The 19,569-nt window shown below is 34.5% G+C and overlaps 2 protein-coding genes across 4 annotated transcripts; one reads left to right on the top strand and one right to left on the bottom strand.

The window, feature by feature from the left end:
• Positions 1 to 1,027: 1,027 nt before the first annotated feature.
• Positions 1,028 to 5,707, bottom strand: LOC113700471 (AAA-ATPase At3g28600). 2 transcript variants are annotated; one of them, XM_027220943.2, is made up of 3 exons: positions 5,439 to 5,698; positions 3,587 to 3,635; positions 1,028 to 2,027 (listed from the first exon to the last, which is right to left on the bottom strand). In XM_027220943.2, coding segments are annotated over exons 2-3 (807 nt in total). In that variant the 5' UTR covers positions 3,589 to 3,635; positions 5,439 to 5,698; the 3' UTR covers positions 1,028 to 1,222. The 2 variants fall into 2 exon arrangements, with proteins under 2 accessions (XP_027076744.2, XP_071915160.1); XM_072059059.1 differs by having other exon boundaries at positions 1,028 to 3,635; positions 5,439 to 5,707.
• Positions 5,708 to 7,338: 1,631 nt separating this feature from the next.
• Positions 7,339 to 16,134, top strand: LOC113702256 (MICOS complex subunit MIC60, mitochondrial-like). 2 transcript variants are annotated; one of them, XM_027223372.2, is made up of 12 exons: positions 7,339 to 7,598; positions 7,803 to 7,866; positions 9,074 to 9,793; positions 9,890 to 9,994; positions 10,129 to 10,272; positions 10,415 to 10,492; positions 10,821 to 10,913; positions 11,016 to 11,135; positions 11,745 to 11,822; positions 13,828 to 14,007; positions 15,049 to 15,150; positions 15,688 to 16,134. In XM_027223372.2, the coding sequence occupies exons 1-12, from the start codon at positions 7,588 to 7,590 to the stop codon at positions 15,919 to 15,921; spliced, it is 1,929 nt and encodes a 642-aa protein (XP_027079173.2). In that variant the 5' UTR covers positions 7,339 to 7,587; the 3' UTR covers positions 15,922 to 16,134. The 2 variants fall into 2 exon arrangements, with proteins under 2 accessions (XP_027079173.2, XP_071915467.1); XM_072059366.1 differs by having other exon boundaries at positions 9,890 to 9,997.
• Positions 16,135 to 19,569: the final 3,435 nt, after the last annotated feature.

The raw sequence follows: 19,569 nt of genomic DNA, 5'->3' as shown, positions 1-19,569 counted from the left end.
GACATATTGCAAAATAATGACCATTTTCTTCAAATTCCTTGTAGTCTTTCGAAGCCTCGGATGTCTTGTTTCTTTTGTCAATATGAAATTCACTATGTTGTTTCGAAACCTCCCATCCCGTACTTGATATAATAATTGGTATACAACTACATTATATTGTTGTTGTTGTTAAGAAATAGTAATAACTACAACAATAGAAAATGGCTTTGACATGAAAATTTACTTTCCTTAAGGACATTTGCCCTCACTATTCTACTGTCGGATTTGCGGCAATTCCCTCCAGGATTAACAAAGCCAACCAGAATTTCCACACAGTAGTATGCAGAAATTCTCTCAAGAACGATTTAGAGAATATTGTTTTGAAAGAAGTAGAAGAATAGTAAAAACTAGAAGTAAAAGTGAGATTTTTTAACATCTGAACATCCTTATTTATAATGTTCAGATACCCCAAAAGAAATGTCATGTCTTTTGGAAACATATTTTTTCATGAATAGGCACCTTTTTAAAAGCAATGGACACTTAACGGACATTTAAGAGTTGTATCATTAGACACAACCCCTAAAAGAAAACAAATTAATTAAATTAATTTCGGTTCTTAAGACCTAAGTGCCCAAGTGCCAATCTTTTGACCATGAAATTTATATTCTAATTCAATAGTCAACATAACAAATGTACGTGTAATTTTAAAGTTTCCTCCAAAATTTTTCACCATCCAAATTTATTTGAATAGGTGTGCACTTGATTATAAACCTCTTCTGTTTGACAAAAAAAAAAAAAAAAGATTATAAACCTCTTCCATTCTTCACACACTTTCAATGTGAAATTCATTACTAACTATTTCCAATAGTTGTATCAAATATATGCAAGTATTTTATTCATGTACATTATGATTTTCACAAATAGAAGAATATAATATAATTGTATATCAATAATGTAACAAGTACAATAACTGCATAAAATCGAATGAAAATACAGTCATATCTGTCCCAACTCCATAATTTATACCTATGCTACCAAACCAAATGCATAGAAGAATGTGATAAAAGATATTTTAATGCGAGTGGAAGAAGTCAATTTGGCTAGCTCTAAAACAACTATTGAAGGGCTAAAATGTGAAAATTGAAAATCTAACAACTAAAAATATTTTACATTGGAAGTTGATGGACTATCTTATTAGCCATTCGCACAGCAAAAACATCAGAACACGAGAGATCCTTGGTTTTCACCCGGCTTTGAGTTTGAGGTGCTTCATTGACTTCTTGAAGCAAGCCAAATTCTTTAGTAATTCAGCCACCAAGTTCTTGGGTTTGGCTTCCTTGCATTTTGCTTTTCGTTCGGCAGCTTCCATAGCTAAAATCAGGTCCTTCAAACAATCCTCAGCATCTTGTGAATCACGTTTGGGCATCAATTTCTCAGCCACATCACAGGGGCTTATGTTGATTTCCTCCAATAAAAGCTTGATTTCTCGAAATAAAGGGTGTGAATCAATGCCTAAGTAATTCTTAGCCAAAATCTTGAATGCCTCGAATTCGCAATATGACATCTCAATATGCATGTCCATTCGCCCTCTACGAATCAGGGCGGGATCAAGTCTTTCGAGATGATTCGTAGTGAAGATGATGATCCTTTCTTGGCCGCATGCTGACCAAATTCCATCAATGAAATTCAGAAGCCCAGAGAGTGTAACTCTCCGGTTATTCGCCTGATCATCCCTCTCAGTTCCATCATTTTTGTTCTTTCTTTTTCCAGTGAGATCAAGAGAGCAATCGATATCTTCAATCACAATGACAGACTTACTCGTGGTATCGATCAATAGCTGCTTCAACTCAGCATTGCTCTTAACCGATGTGAGTTCAAGATCATAGATATCATAGTCCATAAAATTGGCAATGGCTGCAATCATTGTCGACTTGCCAGTTCCTGGAGGGCCATAGAGTAGATATCCGCGCTTCCAAGCCTTGCCAATCTTCGCGTAATAATCTTTTGCCTTCTTGAAAGTCCTAAGATCATCAATGATTTCTTGCTTCCTGCAAGGATCAATTGCTAGAGTATCAAATGTAGCTGGATGCTCGAAATTTATCCAGCTCCACATCCCTTCATACTGCCAATTGTAACTTTTGTTGTTTGCATAGAGCTTTCGAGTGCTATTCTTGAATTGGATTGCCTTGCCTTCTTCCATGACGTGGTTTAAGTATGCTTCTGTGACGATCCCTCGAGTTTTCTTATGAAAAGTGAGTACAAAGCTCTTCTTCGCGAACAAATCATTTGTTGGACGCATCGATTCAGTTGACGAATTAAGCTGGATAGTTTCTTTCAAGCCTTGCCATCGAACCATGACACCTTTAAATTCATCAACGATCTCCTCCCCTTCATCTAGAGCTGTTAATCGAGCCGAGTCGAGCCGAGTATTTGGTTGCCGAGCTCGACTCGAGTTTAATTCGAGCCGAGCTTGACTCGAGCTCGTTAGGAAAACGAGTTTTAAAATGTGTTCGAACTCGGCTCGTTAAATGTACATGTGGCTCGAGCTCGAGCTCGACCTCGACTCGTTTATCACAAACATGTGGCTCGAGCTCGAGTTCGTGCAAATTAATCTTAATAAAAACCTATAATCTTTAATTTTTATAATTTTGATTTCTAAAATGACAAATATGCCCTTCATTAACGAGCTCTAACGAGCTACTCGAGTATCTAACGAGCCGAGCTTACTCGGCTCGTTAACTAAACGAGCATGTTTCGAGCTCGAGCTCGACTCGTTAACCAAAATTAACGAGCCGAGCTCTAACGAGCTTTCGAGCTACTCGATTGACTTAACAGCTCTACCTTCATCCAAGGTAATGACCAAAGATTTGCTGTTTGCTGACTTATCAGCCTTGAGCCATTTTGCTTTCTTGCTAGACTTGGTACCAAGGTACGTTTCAATGAAATAATAGGCTTCATTTCTCACACCAGAATTGTACTCACTGAATGTGACATGAACGTCAGGATCGAAAAACAGTGACAATTTGTCACACAAATGCCCCAAGAAAGAGCCAAGTCTTTTTGGAACAAGCTGCTGAATTGTGCTCAAGACGAACACGAATCCGGCTAGCTTTGTAAAGACATCCCCAGATGTTCCTTCCATTTTGGAATTCTGAGTATGATTCACTTGCAAAAGAAAGCTTCTGTTGATGTGGATAATCTGTGGTTTTCTGATTCCATGTTTGATTGCAGTGGTTATCATTTATAGAGAAGAAAAGTAGCCATTAATTAATCATGTGTACAGTATATGACTGCAGGCGTTTAATTTTGTTGCTTGATTGAGCCTTTAGCTACAGAAGTTCTGGGTTTCATACGAAGAAGTTTCCATCATTCCCATCTTGAAGCAATTTTCAAATTTGGATGGCCACTTTTGGCTAATAATGGAGTATCATTAGTACATTAAGTTTCCAATGCTTAAGCTTTAGTATTGTTTCCTAGTTCTTGATTAACCTGTTCTTGATGCTTTCGGCACTAAGCAACATGTGTGTCTTATGGCTGAATAAATTAAGCCAAAAGCAGCCATTATTAGATTGTAAAGAAATCAAAACTCAAGGACAAGGAAACTTACATCAGTAATCCTTTATTAGCAAAATGATGCCGTCCTAAATGCAACCAAGCTGTAAAACAGAATACAGGTAAAGTTCTTCAGGAAAAAAAAAATGTAGAACCCTCTTAAACAAAAGGCAAGAAATTCTCTAAGTTCGAGAAATATTTGTGACAGATTGTCCCCATTTTTCTATCCTTTTTTTTATAAGGGCAAATTTCACTTTACCCCCCTGTAGTTTAGTGTTTTCTACATAACTCCTCTATGGTTTCAAAAGTTATACATAATCCCCTCATAGTTTAGATTAAAGTGTCAAAGTGATGGAAATGATCATTCATAACGGAGTCATCTAAAATATCAAAAATACCCTTATATAAAGTTGAAAATTATTTATTAACCAAGAGAGGTTATGTGTATATTTTGAAAACTATAAGGGGGTTATATGGTAAAACATTAAAATATAAGGAGGTTATATGGTGAAATATAAAAATCATACGGGATTAGTGTATCATGTATTTATAAGGGTAATTTCGATATTTTTAAAAGTTTCGATACGAAGGACTATTTTCGTCACTTTGATACTTTAATCCAAACCATGAGGGGGTTATATATTGCTTTTGAAACCATATGATGGTTATGTAAAAAAATACTAAACTACAGGAGGTAAAATGTAATTTGCCCTTTTTTATAAAGAAATTTTTATTTTTTCTAATAGAAGAGAGGTGGATCTTAAGAAGTGGTGAAAAAGAAAGGAGATTAGAATCCAAAATGTCTAAATCCTTACATTCAATAAATATGACACTTTAGGTTTGATGAATGAAGCCGGAGAGGGGGACGGTTCACGGTCCGCCAGGTTCAACGGTTCTCTGTTTTTTTTTTTTTTTTTTTTTTTTTTGCAGCTTTAATGCTAAATACTTCATAGGTCTTCACTGTACAGTCCACATTGGAACTTGACGGTTAATGTACATTCTAACATGGTTATTAATAACTTAAGTCCATAAAATACATTCATCAATATAACTTAAAACTAAATTTAAGTTGAGATAATAATAAATTTTCTAAAAATTATACATGAAACCTGGAATGATAAATATAACTAAAATATCATAATTCACCGCAAGTTTTCATAAATTCATTACAAACATAAATAGATATAGCCCAAATATTCACCAATTATCACAAACAAAAACACACAAATAAGTAAAATAAATGTTGACATTCTATAACTGAAGTATATTGCATATCTCCACAACTGAAGTATATTGCATATCTCCATAAAAAAAAATCTCCTATAACTAAAGTATATTGCATATCTCCACAAAAGACAAACATGTTGAAAAAATGAACAAATACATTAAGGCGGCACAATAACAAAGTACTATCAAAGTCCTTGTGATTGTCAAACCCAGAGGTCCTACAGACAGAAGAAATCCCTGTGCTCCTTTAATTAGACAAACTTCAAGTTGAAATAATATTGATTAAATAAAAAAAGCCTTATGAACTTTGAACATTTGAGCAGAAATTAGTTTTTGGTCACAGAAATTAGTTGAATAAAAAAAGGGCATACGGTTGCATACTATAATCATAAATCATAAATTAGTTGCATACGGTTATTGTCACAAACAATATCAATGGAACAAAAAAAGGGCATTCCAAATATTAATTCCAGAAAAATACAAAATTAAAAAACCAAACATGACTAATTTTATTAATTTGATACTTCATCCAAAAAATAACTTCTCCAAACATGACTGCCAAATAATTTATGATTCATAAACGGATGAAAATTTGGGGGAAAAAAAGAAGAAAATACGAAAAAATCCACTAAAGATAATATAGAAAACAAAAATCAAGAAAAGGCAAAAATTAAACTTACCAAGATGCAAAGCTTTGGAGTCCCGTCTAAAAATAATAGTGCTGATCTTGTCGTGGATATTTGGATGTGGAAGGATGATGAAGAAAAAAAAAATAGATTAACTGGAGATTGAAGGAATGGAGGAACTGAGAAAGTGAAGTGAAGCCAAGGAGAAAATGAGAAATGGTGCCGTCTGTGCGTCTGTGCTACTGAGAAAGAAAGTGAATTGAAGGAATGGTGCCGTCTGAAGCCAATGCTAGGGTTTTTTTTTTATTTAATCTAATTTTATATTTTGATTAGATTAAATAAAATTCTACACAAAAAAAAGCTTGTCCCTCGGTTGTAGATTGGTGGTAAGCATGGCTATTGTGATCATGAAGGCCCGAGTTTGAATCTTAGCTGCCTCTATTTTTGTTATTGTTTTAAATTTCTGGTCTATTGTTTGAAAATTGATGAACCGCCGGTTTTACGGTTTAAACGGTTCGTCCGGTTCCTAGCGGTTTTCCATTAGTTTCCGGATGTGATGCTGGACCGGACCGTTGATGCTACCGGTTCGCGGTCGGACCGGCCGGTCCGGTCCGGTCCGATTCTGAAACCATTGCCTAGCAGTGAAATCTTACCTTGGTGAACAGTCCAGCAAGAAAACGAAATGCTGAAAAGTCTGCCAATAACAAGTCATTATTGATGATTTGCTTGGACGGTGGTGAGGAAATCATCGATGAATTTGAAGGCATCAAGCTGCGATGGCAATGCTTACAACAAAATTCCCTGCATAATTCATCAAACGCATCGATGCCTCGACATAATTCGTTGAGAAGAACAGCTTTTTTCCTGACACTTCCCATAAGAGGAGTAGAGGAATGTGGTGGAAGAAGGTGAAGCGATTGAGTTCAGAAAATGCAGTAATCGGAAGCCCCATACATGCCATGGCTACCAAGGCATGTGGACCTGCATAAACTTTTAGCATCCTCCCACATTGTGTACTCTTGCAAATGGATCCTCAAAAGAAGCAAGAAATCATCAATGATTTCAAAAGTTACGAATATTACTATTAGTGTATACAGTTACGAATCTAGATGCATGTCATCACATATGCAAAATTTAATTTTAAATTTAAATTAAAAAGATGTGACATGTATTTAAACTCGTTAATATATACACTGATAGCATAGAAAAGATTAATCGAAAAAAAAAGCTTTTCTTTCGGACAAGAGAGGATCATTTGGATTGGTGAATTTTAGATTTTTGGAGGCCGATTGATAGTTTGGCCGACTCTCAGGTGAGATAAATGTAATCAACTCTATACCAAAAGAACCACACAGCATCTAATTTTTTAAAAAATGACAACCAAATCATACTACAAACTTTTTATTTTGGTAAAAAGAATCCTTTTTTTCACCTCAAAACTTAGGCAAGATGGATTCACTTTTCAGCCTATTTGGCTCATCGATTATCATAGCAGATCAATAGAGTTATTAACAAATGGAATCCAATTGAAATTTGGCTTAATTAATCAAGTTAAAGTTTTCAGAATTTGATGTAACATTATTGTCAAGCTTGAGCCTACAAGTAATAATAAGTAGTATTTTAAGGATTACTCTATGTACAAGCATGCAATTAAAAATATAGTCATTTGTAAAAGTCTTTCTCATGAAATTATATATATATATATGTATATATATATTTATGGTTTTCAGTGTTAAGTTACGTGAAAAGGATCTGGATAAGTAATTAATTCATAAAATATACCCCTGAAACCATCAATTTTATATGTGAGGAAAAAAAGTATATAATCCTAGGATTAAGAGTACCAAAAAAATTCACAAGATAATAAATGTTGCTAACATCGAAAAAAAATAACTACTATAAGATTTTTTAAATAGACAATCTAATACTAACATGATAAATATATAAGGAAAATAATTACATAGCACCTACGTAATTATGGTCGATTAAAATTGAAAAACAAAAATTTCCCAAAAGAGATTTAAAAGAATCCGCAGAAACATGAAAGCGAAGCAGAACATCGACGAAGTTTCGTGAGGGTTCCGGTGACGCAAATCTTCCGACGAATACTTCTCGGCGTGGGTTCGAACTTTCGGATTAATCAAGCTTCTTCAGACACTCACTTCAAACTCTTCCTCACTGCATTTCCTATCTAATCTCCACCATGTTGCGCAGGTACTTCGAAACATAATAGGCACTCACACACACTATATTTTGTTCTATGAATTTGTGCCCTTACACTTGCGAGGCATTTAATTCTCAATACATTGGTTGATTTTGTTGTTTAGGGCCATCATTTGCTACAGATTGGGATATCGTTCAACTTTAAATTCTGATAATTCCTATTTTTCAAAAAATATTTCTGAATTTAATGTGCAGGTCAATTTTGCGGCTTTCGTCATGTCGATTAGATGGAAGAATTCCTATCCAGATTACATCTCAGGCACGTTAAGTGATAGAACTTTATCATTTCTGAATTCCATTTTGATTTATTATATTGAGATTGCAAAAATGAGAAAAAATTATTTGAAATGGAATTGTGCAAAATTTTAAATGCTAGTTATTTTTTGGTCAATGTATGTCGGGAACTCAATTTATACGCATAACCAATGATATTCTGGAATTTATAGAACTCGGCTTGGAAGGGGGATGAGCTATTATAGTTTGATGATGTTGTGCTGTAGTTTGAGTTCTGTACTTAACTGGTAGGAAATGTTATATGCGATAGGCATTATCTTAACTGGTAGGTAAATGATAATAATTTTCAAGCTTGGATGCGGAGGGAGCTGAAGGGACAGATAGAGACTTATGTTTGTTTAGTAGCTTGTAGGCCATGCAAAGTAATATTGTTTAGTAGCTTGTAGGCCATGCAAAATAATTGATTGATGCAAATCCTGATGGTAAATTAATCATCCAAGTGAAGAGGTAAGAGACTAGGGCTCCTATGTACTGTTGATAGTAAAGTTGGGTTCTGGAATTCGATCATCTAAAATGGTAGTCAGCTGTACCAGCTCAATGTCTCATGTTGATTTGTTCCGTCATGTAGATTTTTGGTGATGATTGGATGAGGATGCTGCTGTTTTATTGCCATCTTGGTAGAACATGGTCTTAAAGCTTAATAGTGAGGGAGAAGTGTTAGCATTAAGGAATGCAATTGCGAAGAAACAAGGCAACGAATGTGCTCCTGTGGGAAGTAAATTCTTTGCTGTTTGTTAGCCGTGGGAGTGTAGAAATTCCTGCTGATCTCAGGAAGTTTAATAATTGAGATGCGAGAAGGTTGTTGGGCTGGTGGCTCAGTTTATGCTTGAATAATTCTCTCTCTAAATAACATATGAGAAGTTTGGGGAAAGGGTTTTCTCTATTGTCCTAGTTGGCCCCTGTACTTTATGTCCCACAATACAGCTTTCGTTTAATTTTCTAGTTCACTTGTTGAGGACTTTTTCCATAATTGAGCTGTGCACGGCTTCTGTGGGAATTTCATTTTCTCTTGATAGGAGACCTTTTTGACATGAATTAAATTTAAGAAAATTGCAGTATGAGATTATTATGAATTATTATATATTTATTCTCCTCTTCTCTGTGCACCAAAAGCATGAACTGACTTTGCCGGTATTGTTAATTCTTTTCCCTTTTGGCTACCATTGGAGCAGATACCTTCATATCTTTCTTCCAGGAGAGCAATGTCAGCTGCATCTCAGCATAATGAACCTCAGGGACCAGGTTCAGCTGATAAAGCTGAGTCTGGGAGTTCTTTGCCAAAAATCTTGGTTGGAGGTGTTGCATTAGGTGCTGTAGTCATGGGAGCTTACCACACTGGTTATCTGGATAGATTTTTTGCTAAAGAGCCACATGGCACCGCGGAGTCTGCCAAGGTCGCTGCTGTTAGTGAAGAGCAACCGGATTTAAGGGAAGATAGTAAAAAATCCCTAGTTGATGAAGATAAGATAGAGACAATTGCTAATCTTAAATATGAGCAGACAAGTATACCAACTCCCAAAATGGAACACGAGGAGAAAAGCATGTCATCTGATTCAGATCCATCTCCAAGAGAAGATTTAAGTAGAAGACAGGAAGAAAGTCACTTTCACATGAAAGATAAGCCAGATTTGAAATCAGATGATATCAATCATATTCAAGAGGAAGAATTGCCCAGCTCCCTAGGAAGTGGTACTCAATCTGATGATTTAAGTGCTAATCTTGGTAAGCCTTCTGAAGGGAGTCTTACCATGAACAGTTCAGATGTCAAAGTTGATAGTGATCAGCAAAAGGCTGTTGAAATGACACCACCATTTACTCGGGATGATAAAGCTGCTGCTGAAAATGAGACGAATTCTGTGCCTGTTCAATTCAATAGCCAAGACTCACCTAAGGTATAAGCTGATTGTTATTTGAAGGATCACTGAATTAGTATGCATGGTTCAATTATGTTTCTTCTGTTGCCGTTTTTTGAGGGGTAGCTTTTGCAGGAGAATCTGGCCGGTGCACGAAGACAAACTAGTTCCCTCCTTGATGATTACAATTTGAAAAGCGATGGAAACGAACCCACATTGGTGTCAACCAGTAAATCTCAGGTGGTTGTAATTTACTCAAAGTGTTTCTTCTTGAAGGATTACTTTGAAATGTAGTGCAACTGCAATTAAAGCATTGTATGCAGAGAATTCATCAGTGACTGTGTCTGAAATGACAATGACTTTTGGATCTGTAGGGTTTACCTGGGACTATCGAGGAGAGCTATATATCTGAGGATGGAAAACTCGTGATTGATTTTCTACAAGCCATTCATGCAGCTGAGAAACGACAAGCAGAGTTAGATGCTCATACTTTTGCTGAAGATAAAAGAATGCTGAAGGTCTTGCAAATCTAGTAATCAGAGACTAAAAATTGAAGAATATGATTTTTTTTTTTTTTTTTTTTGCATTGTTTGCTCTTAATTCTCGATGATTTCAGACTAATTAAATCTATTTATCTCTGCTTATTCTGTATTTTGGCAGGAAAAGTATGAGAAGGAATTAAGGGATGCTAGGGCCAGGGAGCTTATGTATGCTGAAAGGGAAGCCATTCTGAATAAGGTTATAGAGAAAATTTGTTTTTTTCTTACATATTCACATGTAAATGCTTTGTTCATCTCTCATAGTTGATGGCTATCCTCAGCTTCATGGTTTAAATCTGATGTCTCAGTAGTTCAGCTTAGTTGGGTATGGTTAACCTAAAGGAAATGTCATTTTCATTGAATAAACTCCTTATAGACTGAGTTGTATGCCCAACCACTGATTTGTATTGACACTGGATTTTTCCAACTATATGCGTTTACTCAAGGCAAATTAAGTATTTATAGCTGTACGTTGGCTTGATCATATTCATTGTTTCATTAAGAAAAGTCTGCTTAACCTTTTACAGGAATTAAACAAAGAAAGAGTAAAAGCAGCTGCAGCGCTTAAATCACTTCAAGAAAAATTGGAGGAGAAACATAAAATGGAGCTTGAAATCAAGGTACTTAATTGCATGATGGCATACTTCTATTAAATAAAGGGTCTGCCTCTTTTGTACTTGATAGATTTTTTCTCCCTAATTCACTAACAATTGCCATTACAGAAAAATGAAGCAGAATTGGAGATGAAAAAATTGCAGGAGCTAGCCAAAGCGGAATTGGCTTCAGCAATTGCAAGTGAGAAGGCAGCCCAAATCGAGAAAATGGCTGAAGCAAATGTTCATGTATGTCTGATATGTACCAACATTATATTTTACTCTTGGAATAGATTCTTTTGCCTTTAGACTGTAAATTCCCTCAGCTTAACACACTTGGAGAGAGAGGGAGGGAAGTGGGGAGAGAGAATCTTTCTTCTTTAACCTTCTGGTACATTCACCACGAACTTTGAATGATCTTTTTAAGTTTAAACTCATAATTTGACCAGTACTTATTGACACGTTGCCAAGCAAATTTGATCTACTTTCTGGTAGTTCAAAAAAATAAAATTGATGAACTGATGGGATTCTAAAATCTTCATAAACATGCTAATGTTTATCCTAGGAGTTCTAATAATATTTTGTGCCATTTACGGAATGTATTGTTTATTGTTGTTTTAGTCGTCAGAATTTCTTTGGGAGAAGTATACTTGGTTCTAGTTATTTTGGTTAAAGTCATAATGCTAAAGTTGCTTCAGTGCGACCTAGGAGGCTATTTATTTTGTTGATAGTAATAGATTCAATTAGGCTGCATAGACGTACTACTTGCTTCTCTCATGTTGTGGAGGGACATTGATGCATGTACTATTAGATATGAAATTGTATTGAATGTGATTATGATCTTCTTATGTTTTACAGATAAATGCCTTGTGCATGGCATTTTATGCACGCTCTGAGGAGGCTCGCCAGAGTCATTCTGTTCACAAGCTTGCTTTGGTAACCTTTTCTTCTAGTTCTGGACGTCATACACTTAATATCTTGTTTGTTCAAATTAACTTCATTATTTAGCAGGAAATAGATCAATGAGTTATCAACAAGCTTATACACCTTGTGCTGGTAATGAAGGTGGTCTTTGATATAATAAAGGGGATATAATACAAAACTGTTCTTAAAGGCTCTTTTTTGATAAATATTAGAAACAGATAGATTGAGCAATACTATCTGCTTGGCGTATATGTGCAACAGGGGATTAGGTTTATGAATGACCAAATATACGTGCAAGCAACTGCATGTACATTTTATTTCTGTGCATGTCACCATACTTCCACACTATAGCCATTGGAAGCTGTAGTTTTAACAAGTTCTAGTTCATATTTTGTACTGCCCGGCAAGGAACTCGGTAGAGGGATTGGGTCCATGGGCCACTGGTTCAACCAGTGGGTCATTGGTTGAACCAGTGAGTATTAATTTAATATTTATAAATATAAAATAGTAATTTTAATATACATAAAATATATAATAAAGTGCTTTTAGATACTAATCGTTGTACTTAGAAAGATATATAATGAATATATAGATATTAATAGAAGATTTAATTTTATTTTATTGTACTTTGACATAAATAATATAGTCAAGTATAAAACAAAATTATATCACTTGTTTTCAAAAATATAGCATTACTTTTTCATTATTTTATTTTTTGTTTAAAAACAAAGTAATTTTCTAACTACTCAATATTGTCAGTTTAAAAGTTAAAAGGATTAATTGTATAATAAAAAAAGTAAACAAGCTTATTAAAAAAGAATTAGTTATGAAATAAAAACTAAGTGGTAAAGTCTTATGCACATTTCAATGAAGATTCAATGTGCAAATCTTATCAAAAGCATATATACACTTTGTTTCAAAAACTAAGACCCACAATTGATAAAAAAAAAAAAAAGTAAATGAGTCAATTGGAAAATCGGATGGGTGTCTGGTTGAACAACTGGGTCAGTTGGGATTTGACCGTGTCAATTTCTTGTCCGGTCAAACTTGAGGTCCGGCCTAGTTTGATGCCCGGTCATTGGCCTGGGCTGGGTTTGTTAGGGAGGAGAGGGAAGGTTTTAACTTTTGAAGTGGTTTTAGTTGGAAATATATTCGTGGAACTACATATATCAGAAGCAATGTATTAAATATTATTGTTTAAAATGCCTTGTTTGACTATTCATGGCATTGCGATATTTTTGTGCTTTCTTATTGAAAGTTTGTTATTGGCAGTTTTTATTTTGAGTGTGCATGCCCATGAACAATTACTTCTTTGACATGTCTATGATTTCAACTTTCGTCTTTAGGTTTTTCAATGCACTAAGTTGGTAATGGTGGTGGTGGTGACTAAGATGTCTTATGGTGTTATTCAGTTGCACTGTTTCATGCATTGTTGGGCACTCAATGATGTCCTTGTGGCACTTTAGCAGGGCAAAGATTTAGAAGGCATTTGCTGGAATTTTTCTTTTCCATCCTCCCTCTTTGTCATTGCATGCTCATATCAGTAAATTGCAAAGGGATGGGGCTTTGTCTGAGGAGGTTCAATGGTGGTAGTTACAATAAAACAATTTGGTCCAGGTCCCTGTGCTTTATCTGCAAGGTGATATGCACCATTACAAAACCCCAAAAGGAAATAAGAACATAAAAAGAAAATGAAAGGAGAAACTACAAAAAAGAAAAAAACAAATAAAAAATGTACTTTTACTTTGGGAAAGAGCTACCATCATTCTCTTTTTTCCTTGCATTGTCCTTTCCTAAAACTCTTAGTTGGAATTTAATCTATGGGCCTTTCATTTCTTTCTAAATGTAGTTTTAAAATGCTAAGACTTCCAATAATATTTTATCAAAAATGCTTTGGCAAATTTCTTTAAAAGAAGTCTTTTAAAACGCCCTGAAAAGAGTGTGAGTATGATTCATCAGCTGGGCTAGTATTTTATTGTTCATTCATATATGATATCATAATTGTTACCTCTTGCAGGGAGCTCTTGCACTGGAAGATGCCCTGACCAAGGGTCTGCCAATTCAGAAGGAAATGGAGGCTCTGCATACTTACGTCGAAGGCATTGACAAAGACTCACTTTTAGATTTAGTTCTATCATCAATTCCTGAAGAGACACGGATAAATGGTACTGACACTGTGTTGCAGTTGAATCATAAGGCAAGTTTTTTGAAGACCTAATGCTCATACTATTTGTTATTATGAGCATGTCTAAGAGTAGAGTGATATAGGCTGAGTAATCTTAATTGAATAATATATATAGTTTCAAAATTAAGAAAAGACCCTATATGGAATGCTGATATTGATGTCATGGTTGAGTTTATTCCTTTACAATTCTGGTTATCTATTATTTGGGTTTTGGCCGACTTTCCATCTTAAGATAGCTTGTCTTGATGACAAGCATTATATAGTAGCTTAAACTCAAAAAATAGATTTACCCTTTAAATGGTATGTATAAATCATTTAAGTAATCCTGTTATTGATCTCTCAATCAGGGAGGATAGATGTGGTTTCTCATCATTCCCTTGTTGTCAACCTACATGATCTGTACACATTTTTGTCGGATACTTTTGGGATCAAGAATCTTGGGATAAAAGAATGAATTGCAGGATTTAATAGTCTTGCAGGACTTGAATAGATGAATTTAAAAAATTTCAGGTACCATTTTCCTGTTGCTGCAGTAAAATATCTTTGTCTGAAATTGTTGACTGTCAGAATTTGGTACAATGCCATGGGACTAAAGATGCAAATAACTGTGTAGGAAGAAACTGTTTGAAATTCAGAGTAAAATCTGAGACAAGTTGATACATATTACACATTTTTAGTGCTGAGAGGTTGAAATTTGAGTTTGATTTTTAGCATACCTTGTTAGCCATTAGAAGAGTTCAAGTTTGCAGGTTGAGAAATTCTTTTAACCGGTTGTTGATGTGTATTAGGGTACCATGCATCTAAGCTAGGTATTGGTTAACCACTCTGCTAAAGATTCCCAAACTGTAAATTATCAAGTTCATGTTAACCACCTTTTGGAATTCGTTGCACACATATGCATTGTTTACCACTGTATCGGCTTTCTTCCAGATAACACCACTCAGAGACTGGAAATCTATCTCTCTCTCCGTCCCTCCCTTGCTCTCCTTTTTGGCTACAAACTAACTTTTTTTTTTTCCTTTTTCCCCTCAAATTACTCTTGAAATTGTTCAGTTTGATGCCTTGAGAGGGACATTAAGGCGTTACAGCTTAATTCCACTTGGAGGAGGCGGGATTTTGGCACATTCATTGGCTCATGTTGCTTCCTGGCTGAAGGTGTATTGTCTGTACAATCCACTCATACATGCATAAATTGTCTGTGAATTTAAGGGTAAAAAATAAAAAAGCCCCCTGTGGTAAACCTAATACACAGAAAAGTCTCCCGTGGTTTCAAAATATACAACACGACTCCTCATACTTTGAACTAAATTGTAAAGGTGACAGAATCCGTTAAACTTAACGGAAATGGTCAAAATGACCAAAATACCCTGATATAATTAAGCAAAAGACAGCTCAAAAAAATCATTTGTTTTATTTTCTAAATAGAGAGAATTGAGGGTTAAGGGGTAAAATTGGTATATTTGATAAAAAATAGGTATAAAAATTTTTTTTTAGGTTCCAATAAGTCATTTCCGTTAAGTTTAACGGATTCCGTCACTTTTACAATTTAGTTCAAAGCATGAGATGTCGTATTGTATATTTTGAAACTATAGGGGGCTTTTCTGTGTATTAGGCTTACCACAGGGGGTTTTTTTGTTTTTAACCCGTGAATTTAACTATTCACTACCTGCTGTGACTCCTTTGTGCCTTCAGGTTCGGGAAGCTGACCAGTCTGGTGATGGAATTGAATCTCTCATGAACAGAGTTGATAGCTTCTTAGCTGAAGGAAAACTCAGTGAAGCTGCTGATGCCCTTGAGAATGGTGTAAAAGGAACCCAAGCAGCAGAAGTTGTTGGTGATTGGGTTAGGCGAGCAAGGAACAGAGCTGTTACGGAGCAAGCTTTAACCCTTTTACAATCATATGCTACATCCATTAGCCTGACATAATCCATTCGACTGCCTGTATTTTGAGTGTAATTTCTGCTCAAACCCCCCTGATGATTAGAAACTTATTGGCTATTCGGCATGAGCCTAAACGAAGTGTGCTTTTCAGGTATAACATCTGAGGGAACTTGTGAGGATTGCAGCAAATTTTTCACTTGTTGCAACCCAGTATATCATGTTTAACTTTCAAGAAAAGACTGAATTTTTTGTCCAAAATGTACGATACATTTAAACGTAAAGTTTCCAGAAGGAGGGGTGTTGTACACAATAAATAGCTCTTCAAAGCGAGGAAATGCTGAGAATTCAAAATCAAGGCACTTAATTTTGAAATATATGAAGCAAGATGTCAGTTAGGTTTATGCATTTGTAAGCAACATACTTATCAAAGGTTTATGCATTTGTGAATCTACCTTTTTGTCTGTTGTTATGTTTGGTCTATCAGGATAGATGACAATGATTGAGCCATAGTTCAACTGATAAAAATGTAGTGTTGGGCATTGTGGCCGCCTGCCTGCCTGCCTGCTTTGGGATCTGCCAATTGCATGCTCTCGCAGATCCAGTTCATTCAGACTTGATTTGGCTGTTGACAGCAAATGGCTTGAAAAAACAAATATGCGGTAGAAGACAAAAGTACATATAAACATACGTAGGACTTGTTCTACGAGTTTGTTTGCCTATTGGTTTTTGTTGCACATTAGAAATTTAAATTTCTGAACTCTAAATCCAAAGGGAAATATTTGAGCAATCAATCATATAAGTGGCTAACTTCGTTACGAATTGCAGAAAGAGAAGTATTTGTATAATTAATTCAATTCTATTTTTAGTATGACTTGGTGGAACATCTGCAAGCTCAGGCTTCGAGTCGAGGGCTACTGATGTCTCCTCGAAAATGAGATGTATGCCGTCTCTTCAACGTTTTGGCATAGATGGAATATATCCCCTGTTAGTAAGTGCACATGTCTTTGTGTTTTATCTACATGATACGTTCATTTTAAATATTGATATGAATTGTCTTTTCGATCAGAAACTTGATTTTAACTGACTTCTCATAAGTTCTGATGATGGAGACACCTCGACCAAACAACTCCGCAATTTATGGTTGCATCATACCAAATAAGCAGTATTTTCTCCCTGATTTTGGATTTTGGTAACATTCTCAGATTTTCTGCGATTCCTACGTGTACCTCGTTTTAGGAAAGCCTAATTGATTAATGAGAAGCTTATTGGTGGTTATAAGCACTGCTCAATGTCAATTTTAAATGTAGACCACCAGTTAGGTGCCATCCGAAAAATCCCATAATCTCGTCTGGTGGTTGATGTAATGCACTATCCTACCCATAATTTGGTGTATCTTAAATGCAGTTCATTCTATTGGGTGATTATCTACCATTTGAATTTGGAAAAATCATTCAAAATATCCCTCAAATTTTGTAAAATGATTTTTTACATCTCTCACTTTTAAAAGTGTAATTTTACGTCACTTATAAATTCACATTGGTCAAATTTGATCCCTGCCTAAGTTTCCGACTAATCTTTTGCTGGAATCCATTACGTGTCTTGCATGTGATCATTTTTTAAGAGCAAAATTGTCAAATCAATTTTATACAATTCGATCCATAGTCCCTTACATTTCACAAAATGAATTTTTTTGTCCCTCACATTTCACAAAATGAATTTTTTCATCCCTCACATTTTATAAAATGAATTTTTTCATCCCTAATTAATCATGTGTATGAATAATTTTTTTTAAATCCATGTATGTATCTATTTGATTTCACCTGAACAATACGAGTATACAACTATAATTAGCCTATTTAGACAAAATCAAATAATTTGAACATTGTCGAGTGTTTATATCGAATTAAATTTGGACAAAAAAATAATTAAAGGAAAATTATAACAAAAAGAAGTAAGTAATTGACACTTTTAAATTTTAAGACAATCACAAGGTAAGTAATTCAACTATTGGTCTTAAAGGTGGCGAGTGTAAACGTCAAATTTAAACTGCAATTTGTTAGCATGATTATAGAATTCGAGTTAGGACCCATTAATTAGATGGTTTTATTATGCAACTCAATAAATGAATTATTATCAAAAGAGAAAAGACCACAAAATTGATCAAATTCACATGGTGAAATCAAATAGATATATACATGGGTTTAAAATAAAATTGTTAGTTTTAAACCCATGTATATATTTATTGAATAGCATGTGTATAATTACAATTAACCTGTTTAGATGAAATCAAATAAATATATATTACATACTATTCGTACCATTCAGGTGAAATCAAATAGATATACACGTAGATTAAAAAAAACTATTCATACACATGGTTAATGAGAAATAAAAAAATCCATTCTATGAAATATGAGGGATGAAAAAATTCATTTTGTGAGATGTGAGGGACGAAAAATTCATTTTGTGAAATGTAAGGGACTATAAATCGAATTATATAAAATTTGATTTGACAATTTTACCTCTCAAAAATAATCACGTCTAAGGAACATTGTGGATTCCGACTAAAATCTAGTTGAAAATCTAAGTAGGGACCAAATTTGATCAATGCGAATTTGTAAGGGACGTAAAATTATACTTTTAAAAGTAAGGAACAAAAAAAGTTATTTTGCAAAATGTGAAAGATATTTCGAACGATTTTCCCTTTGGATTTCTATTATTCCATTCTTTAACATGGTATTTTACTAGCCAAATTCTTTAAATCCTACCAGCCTATCTCTTACCTAAGGTCAGGGGACTAAAGGACATGATATACAAGACTTGCAGTATCATAAAACAACAAGTTATCAAACTCGTATTAATAAATGGCAGTTTTTTTGTCCAAATTTTAGAGAGTAAATCTTATATACACTGACAGTATATGCACTTTCTATCATTGGATCTATAACACATATGGAACAGTTGGTATTCAAATTCAAATTTTGCATAATTGTTATTCATCCAATCTAACAGTGTATACGCTGTCAGTATCAGAAAAATTAATCCACCATGTCCATATGTGTAAGGATGTAAACGAGCTTATTTAAGTTGAATGCCCCAGTGTTCAAACTTGTTTGATTATTTTAACGAGATTAAAAATTTGATCTGAGGTCAGGGGACTAAAGGACATGATATACAAGACTTGCAGTATCATAAAGCAACAAGTTATCAAACTCGTATTAATAAATGGCAGTTTTTTTGTCCAAATTTTAAAGAGTAAATCTTATATATATCGACAGTATATGCACTTTATATCATTGGATCCATAACACATATGGAACAGTTGGTGTTCAAATTCAAATTTTACATAATTGTCATTCATCCAATCTAACAGTGTATACGCTGTCAGTATGAGAAAGATTAATCCACCATGTCCATATGTGTAAGAAAGTAAACGAGCTTATTTAAGTTGAATACCCAGTGTTCAAACTTGTTTGATTATTTTAACGAGATTAAAATTTTGATCAAATTTGACGTGTTTATTTGCCAAATCGAGTTTGAATAAGTTTTTATTGCACTTGAATATTATCAAATACAAACGCCTTTCAAATTTGATTTGATTAATTAGCGAACCAAACTCAACCCGACACTTATTAAATCAAGTGCTATTGGAATATTTAGTAATTTTATTTATCTTTTAGCTCTATATATATG

The sequence above is a fragment of the Coffea arabica genome, chromosome 7e (assembly GCF_036785885.1).
Source record: "Coffea arabica cultivar ET-39 chromosome 7e, Coffea Arabica ET-39 HiFi, whole genome shotgun sequence".
In the NCBI taxonomy this organism is placed as follows: domain Eukaryota; kingdom Viridiplantae; phylum Streptophyta; class Magnoliopsida; order Gentianales; family Rubiaceae; genus Coffea; species Coffea arabica.
This window is presented reverse-complemented; position numbering and strand designations above follow the sequence as displayed.

Bases quoted from the DNA above. Each gene is read 5' to 3' on its own strand.
- LOC113700471 (XM_072059059.1), bottom strand. From the start codon at position 2,335: ATGGTTCGATGGCAAGGCTTGAAAGAAACTATCCAGCTTAATTCGTCA.
- LOC113702256 (XM_072059366.1), top strand. The intron at 10,493-10,820 runs GTTATAGAGAAA...AACCTTTTACAG, and splicing joins GGGAAGCCATTCTGAATAAG to GAATTAAACAAAGAAAGAGT. The intron at 11,136-11,744 runs GTATGTCTGATA...TATGTTTTACAG, and splicing joins TGGCTGAAGCAAATGTTCAT to ATAAATGCCTTGTGCATGGC.